The sequence below is a fragment of the Citrus sinensis genome, chromosome 1 (assembly GCF_022201045.2).
Source record: "Citrus sinensis cultivar Valencia sweet orange chromosome 1, DVS_A1.0, whole genome shotgun sequence".
Taxonomy (NCBI): domain Eukaryota; kingdom Viridiplantae; phylum Streptophyta; class Magnoliopsida; order Sapindales; family Rutaceae; genus Citrus; species Citrus sinensis.
The window spans coordinates 5833048-5840260 of NC_068556.1; the positions used below are offsets into that span (position 1 = coordinate 5833048).

Genomic DNA, 7213 nt, shown 5'->3' on the forward strand with positions numbered 1-7213 from the left:
AAAAATATACAAATTCGGACATCTGATTTTCAACATGCACATGAATCCTAATTCATGTGGATCTTCAATTTCTACGTTTAGATCCTTTTTTTTTTTTATATTATGATTCAGATTTTTTCAATCTGAATTTTTCAAATCTCTGCGGATGCAGTCCGGATTTGGATTTATTTGCCATCTCTAGATCTGCTTAGTTGGGGATAAGAAATTCTCTCAATTTATTTTTTCAACACTATATCAAATTGTTGCCTGTCGTAGATCCCCATTACAGCAACTAAATTCACAAGGTTTCAGCTTCTAAATATCAATGTAGTATTAATATTATTGCACGAAGATGTAATACAAAAACCCTTGTATCTTATGAGAGCCTTTAAATGAGAATAATTTGCAAACCCCAAACTCAGAAAGTCTTGCAACTTTAATCAGCCACCACTTATTTTTTCAAACCTGTGTGTGTAAGTGTTCACAGCCAAGGAGAATTGAAAATGGGAGTCACAACGGACTTGACCTGCAGATAGTTATGTAGAGATTCCAGTCCACAGTCTCTACCAAATCCACTCATCTTGTATCCTCCGTAAGGGCAGTCGCTGTCAAAAGCAAAATAACAATTGATCCATATAATGCCTGCTCGAATTGATCTAGAGACGGTATTAGCCACATTCAAGTCCTTTGTCATAATGCCTGCTGCTAGGCCATATCTGGTATTATTTGCACTCTTAATTGCCTCCTCAACAGTCCTGCAATCGCTCGTCAAGAAATGTTCATGATATCCTATTTTCTGTTTTTGAGAAGACGGTCATGTAAATACGTATGTGGAAGAAGAAAAGACTAGCGACTGATACTCACTTGAATTTCATCAATGCCATCACAGGTCCGAAAATTTCATTCTTTGCTATCAGCATGTCTTCCTGTAAAAGTTGTAAGATTAATAACCAAAGAAAAAAAAATTCAACTATGACAATGCAATCAAGATTCTCCAATACTTGTTAGAAAGGTTTACCGTAACATTTGTGAAAATTGTAGGCTCAATATAATACCCCTTCTTGCCGATAGGCTTACCCCCTGTTAACAATGTGGCTCCTTCCCTCTTGCCATGCTCAATGTACGAAAGAATTCTATCGAACTGCTTCTTATCGACCTGTTTCATATGGTCGAATCATATAAATTATGTTCTACACGACTAGTTCTTTGTTTTCACAAAGTTGATTACAAATGACTTTTGAATGTTTGTGAGGCATTGCATTTATGGTGTTCTACTGACTTATTTTGAGGTTCATTTTGACATTGAGGTGTTTGAAACTTAAAACTGTTGTGAAAAAAAGAAAAAATCAATAAAGTTGATAGTGTGTGGTGACTATGATTTTTATATAATAAATTTAACAAAAATATAGTGATATTATGGGATTTTAATAGTATAAATATGGGAAAAATCAACTTAACCTTTAAACTAATAAAAATTATTTGCCAAACACATTAGCATGGTAGCAAACTATACTTTTTCAATCCCAATATCAAAGAGGGTCAAAGACCAAAGTCTTAAGCTTTAACAAATTAATACCTGGGGTCCTTGACGAACTGCAGGATCAAAAGGATCACCAACTACCCAAGCTTTTGCCTTTTCGACCAACTTCTTTTCAAATTCATCATAAATTCCTTCCTGGACATAAACACGAGAACTTGCCACACAAATTTCTCCCTGAAAATTAGCATAAAGAATGTTAGAACATACTGGATTATGGATCCAAATAGTTAATCGTAAGAATTGAACCACGAAAAAAAAAAGTGATATTTCACCTTGTTAAACAGGATGCCCAGAAGCGCCATGTCTGCAGCTGTGTTTACATCAACATCATCAAAAATCAAGAGAGGTGACTTGCCACCTAATTCTAGTGAAACTGGCTTCAAGTTGCTTGTTGCTGCGGCCTGCATCACTTGACGTCCGACATCCGTAGACCCTGTAAAACTAACCTGAAAAAGCCCAAGACCGCAGAATTGGACATCCAATAGTCACATGAACTTATTGAAGCTAGCAGTTTGTGCAATATACTCTTTTTAATTGGATGTTACTTTATCAATGTCCATATGGGAGGCGATGGCAGCACCAGCAGTTGGTCCAAATCCAGGTACAACATTAAGCACTCCATCAGGTACTCCAGCCTGAGTGATATGATTAGCCATAAGTGTCAATGGCATTTAGAGTTTATTGATCAATGTATCTGAATGAATCGAAGGCACTTACCAGCTTGGCAAGATGGGCAAAATAAAGAGCAATAAGGGGAGTTTGCTCAGCAGGCTTGACAATCATTGTGCACCCAGCGGCTAACGCAGGGCTAACCTTCATGAAAAACATGGTGGTAGGAAAATTCCAGGGAATGATGTGTCCAACAACGCCAATTGGCTCACGCAACGTGTAGCCCTGTAACGCCCGAGACATTTTTAGAACCTCTCCGTGTATTTTATCAGCTGCACCAGCATAGTAACGAAGGGTATTAGCAGCTCCTGGAATGTCGCCCATTTTGGCCCAACTGTGCAATTTGCCAGCATCAAGAGCTTCCAGCACCGCTAATACCTCTGCGTGTTCTTCAATTAAGTCCGCAAACTTCAACATTATCCCTCTCCTTTCCTGATCAATATTATGAAGTGGGTATAAATTAACTAATAAGCATGCAGTGGCATTGTTCTAACAGCAATTTTGAAATTGTTGAACAATAGAAAGTACTCACGGCTCCAGAAAAACGTGGCCATGGACCGTGATCAAACGCCTGACGTGCTGCCTTGACGGCAAGATCAACATCCTCCTTGTCTCCTTCAGCAATTCTTGCTATTGCTTCTCCTGTCCTTGGATCAATTGTTTCAAACGTTTTCCCTATTTGAAAAATAGAAATTAATTGTTTGCACCTCAAAATTATTTGTTTATAATTTAGAAATAATTAAATCAAGCAAAATAAAATATGTAAATATATATTTGAATGATGATGACGTATTTATTACATATGGTGTGTCAATTCATCCATATTTATAATCTAGTCAATTATTATCACGCATGCATTCATTTGGAAATCGTCAAAGAAAACTGCCAGTGACCTTTCAATAAGTAGAATATAGCATTATTTTTTATGAATAGTGCTTTTCTTGACCCCGACGGCAGAGCAATTAAGCAATTACTATTACCTAGAAGGACAATGATCAAGTGTTGATTTTTTGTCCAGCGCTGAACCAATAATTTTTAGCCGAGAAAAATGAAAAATTTAAAATAAAAATCAAATCATGATTATCGATTTAGTATTCAGTACAAAATTAGCTCAATATTTGATTGTAATACTATTTAAATTGGGTTAGTTCACTCAAAAATATAATTTTTACATTTAAACTCACTCAAAAGTGCGATTTTTACATTTAGACGTCATAAATCTAACATTATTCAAGAAAAAGATGTATGAGAAAGTGAATTGCAGTGAAACCCATTTTTTTTAAAGAATAATTCTTTTATAAAATAAAGAAGTTAAATCTTACATATATACTATTAATAAAAAAATAAATGACAAGAGATATTTAAAAGTTTAGTAGATGTCAGAGAGAATCTGATTGACTTAAAACATAAAATCATACAAATAATTCATGAAAGTCAAATAGTATGTTTTCCGGATAAATAGTGGAAGCTAAAACACAAATAAAATGTTGAAGGCACTAATTGCATTTGCAAAATATAATTAAAATTTTGAAAAAATCAAAAGGGAACAATTATGAAAGCTGACTTTCCAACTTAAATTTTTTCTAAAAATATTTTAAGAAATTTTTATTTTTTTTTGAAATCCTAAGTGGCTTCCTCCGTCTAATAGGGTAGGGGTTGATACTTTTTGTTACAAACATGGATAATGCAAATATATATCTCTCGAGTATTAGTACAATAAATATAACTTAATACAAAAACGGAAACCTAAATTATATCGTAATAGAATTAATTTAAGCTAATCCCTAAGTACTATAAATTATAAATATCTGTAGATCTTGATTGTGATATTGGCACTAAAAAAATACAAAGACAGTTCTCGGGCTTAGATGGGCTTTCCCTTGAAAAGACCAAAAAGGCAAATGCGTTAATTGAAAAAAGTTAAAGCTATAGGCCCTTTCATGATTGGGAAAAAAACAAAAAAAAAAAAAGAGAAAGAAAACAGAAAAGAAAAGAGTTGTGAGCCAAAATTGCGTCCTACAATTTAACTCCTAAAGATGTGACAGACTGACAGGTGACCCTGATTGTGATTTGCGAGGTCGTGTAGAAATGAGGTCAATATAAGTAAATAATCTCCAGGAATTCCGACAATTATCGTTTTAATTATTGAAGCAAGGGAAAATAAATAAATAAAGAGCGAATGAGCAAAGAGAGAGAGAGAGAGAGCAGTTGAGCTGAAAATTCCAAATGGACGAACGTCTTAGGAAACCGTCTTTTTCTTTCCATTCAAACAGTAATAGTAACAGAAACATAACGCGCAGGCAGTAAAAGAATCCAAAGAAAAAAAGGCGTTCTAGTCGTAAAGAATAATGCTATATTTTTTAAGTAATATCCCTAAGAGATCTACAACTAATAGGGGGATTCCACTAATTAAATTAATTAAATATCCAATGAATAAATGAAAATTTCGAACTGATGATTTCTTAAAAGTTGTAGCCTTGTTCATGTCAATTTTTTTTATGGATTTATTTATTATTATAGAAAACTACGTCTCAATAATAAAACGATCAAATTTTTTTATATGCAACAACCAATAAGGTACAAACTGAGCTAACAACTCATTGTTTAAAAATTTAAAGTAAAAGTAATGCTACACATCCTAAATTTTTTATCTTAAAAAGTTATCTCAAATGATGTGTTATTTATCAATTGGTTAGTGAGATAATATAATTAATTTACTTATATCTTATAAAAAATTATCAACCACTCAATTAATGATACATCATTTAAGATAATTTTTTAAGATAAAAAATTTGAGATGTGTACCACTACTGTTAAAGTAATTATAACAACAATTATGTTGAGCATGTATTACTTTTCTCCAACTTATTTCTTCATGTCAGGTATGCAGCAGACTCAATACATGCAAGGGTATTTTGTACAACTGTTTACGCTTGTATTATTATTGTTGTAGAAGATTATCTAATTAGTCAAGTGGGAAGAGTTGATTTAGATGAAGCAAAAAGAGGGGAAAAAAATATTATAAAATATCTTCTAGAACAGTAATGATAATTCCCAAGTCCAGAGAAGCCGGCAGGGGACCGGCCTTATAAACTCCCCACAAACTTTATGTTGCGCTCACAAACTTGTAAACAGTAATTAAAAATTTAAAAAATCAAAAAAAAAAAAGAGAGAGAGATCGTAACAGGGGAGTTAATGCAGACAGACGCTGCTAAAAGTGAAGATGACAGTGCCTGTAATTTTTTATTTGGGTTTATCGCTCAAATAATGAGTGAATGTAAAAAAGAAACCCGACAGATGTGTATATATATATATATATGTGTGTGTGTGTGTGTGTATTCGTGGCACATGTGAAAGCTACAAATTGATATTGATATTGATATTACTAACAAAATATCTCCGAACTAGACGACTGTGGCGGTCGGCCCGGCGGCGGTGGTTGCGGAAGGAAAATAATTTAAATCAAACTAAGCAAATTAAGTGAAGCTATGGAACAAACGATTAATAAATTAAGAGTTGAATATGGAACAAAAGATTAATAAATTAAGAGTTCAAGATGAGTGAGAAGTTAAAAACCTGAAACAGAATCAACAAATTCTCCGTTAATGAACAGCTTCGTGAACTTGATCTCCGGCATCTTGAATAAAGACTTGCAGCTTCCATTGCTAAGACTGCCCTCCATCTCTCTCTATCTTTCTCTATCTTTGTGGTATTATCTAAACTCTCTGGGTCCTTATGCTTTGTCTTTTATGTGTGTGTATCTGTGTCTCTATATATATATGTATGGAAAAACGATGACTAGACCTTTACGATGTGGGAAAATAATCACGAAAGTTGTTAAATTTTTAATAAAAGAAATTAAGAATTCTCTTTTTATCACAATACTTCTTTATTCTGCTAACTCAAAAACATTGACTCTAATACTTTATAAATAAATAAAAATATAATATTCAAATAAATAGAATAACATAAACATTTTAAAAATAATTTTAATATTTAAAAAATATTGTACTTGTTACAATTTATTAGACATATTTTTAAAGTAAATGTAATAATAAATAGAAACATAACATTGAAATAAATATATTAAAATTTAAATTATTTTGAATATTAAATAAAATAATAATTTTAATAGTAGTAATACGTGAGATATTGTGTTAAGTGTGAAATTTATTTAACCGAAAGATTTATTTAAAGTCTTTATAATAAATACAAATATATTATTAAAATAAATACAATAATGTACGTATTTAAAATTATTCAATATTATTTGTCCAATAGGCGTATTATATTATTTGTATGATATTTGTATTTATTAAAAAAATTTAAAGTTAGTTTTTTATTTATTATATTTAAAGGATATTATGATAAAACTTGGGAGTTTACTTGACAATTTCTCTAAATTTTAGGGGTATGTGTGTGTTTGTATATATATATATATATATATATATGAGCTAAAAGAAAAACAAAAGTATATTTCAATGCAGTGCATTTTGTCTTCTAATGTATTAAAATATGCGTGTTCTTTTAGCTCATTTATAACTTTAATATGATCAAAGATCCTTGATTGAAAGCCCACTTTGTATATATATATATAATAATTCTCAGGTGCGGGTGCTTGAATATAGATTTCACGTAAATTCACTATTGCACTATATAGTGTTATAATGTTTTTATTTAATTAATCATAACACCATATGATGTAGTAGCGAATATGCACAAAATTCACATTTTGTCATCCACACTTGTGAAGCATTATATTTACAATGAAGATTTTTCAACTCGGAAATTATGGGCTTTATTAAAGTATAGGAGGTGTATTAGTAAAATTAAAAAAATATATATATAGTTTGCAATGTTATAAATACGTGCAAGACTTTTTTGAAGCTGACTTTAGGACAGAAGTGCCTTTAAATATACATATATATTGTTAAATACTAGAGCAGTAGTTTCTCGGTGAGATTTAAAAAGTTATTATGATAATTATATATTTCTTGTCTCCGAGTCATAGTTGAGGATGATTTC

General features: G+C 31.6%; 1 protein-coding gene across 1 annotated transcript; it reads right to left on the reverse strand.

Moving 5' to 3' along the window:
• Positions 1-292: 292 nt before the first annotated feature.
• On the reverse strand, positions 293-5944 carry LOC102616973 (aldehyde dehydrogenase family 2 member C4-like). The gene is made up of 9 exons (XM_006475642.4): positions 5765-5944; positions 2721-2863; positions 2237-2620; positions 2065-2154; positions 1792-1965; positions 1556-1693; positions 998-1135; positions 844-905; positions 293-734 (listed from the first exon to the last, which is right to left on the reverse strand). The coding sequence occupies exons 1-9, from the start codon at positions 5868-5870 to the stop codon at positions 461-463; spliced, it is 1509 nt and encodes a 502-aa protein (XP_006475705.1). The 5' UTR covers positions 5871-5944; the 3' UTR covers positions 293-460.
• Between the last annotated feature and the right edge of the window lie 1269 nt (positions 5945-7213).

What these genes read in the sequence shown, in the direction of transcription:
- LOC102616973 (XM_006475642.4), bottom strand. Translation starts at nt 5,870, where the DNA reads ATGGAGGGCAGTCTTAGCAATGGAAGCTGCAAGTCTTTATTCAAGATG. An exon ending in ATTTGTTGATTCTGTTTCAG is followed by an intron (nt 2,864 to 5,764) that starts GTTTTTAACTTC and finishes TTTTTCAAATAG; the next exon opens with GGAAAACGTTTGAAACAATT. An exon ending in TGGGCATCCTGTTTAACAAG is followed by an intron (nt 1,694 to 1,791) that starts GTGAAATATCAC and finishes GCTAATTTTCAG; the next exon opens with GGAGAAATTTGTGTGGCAAG.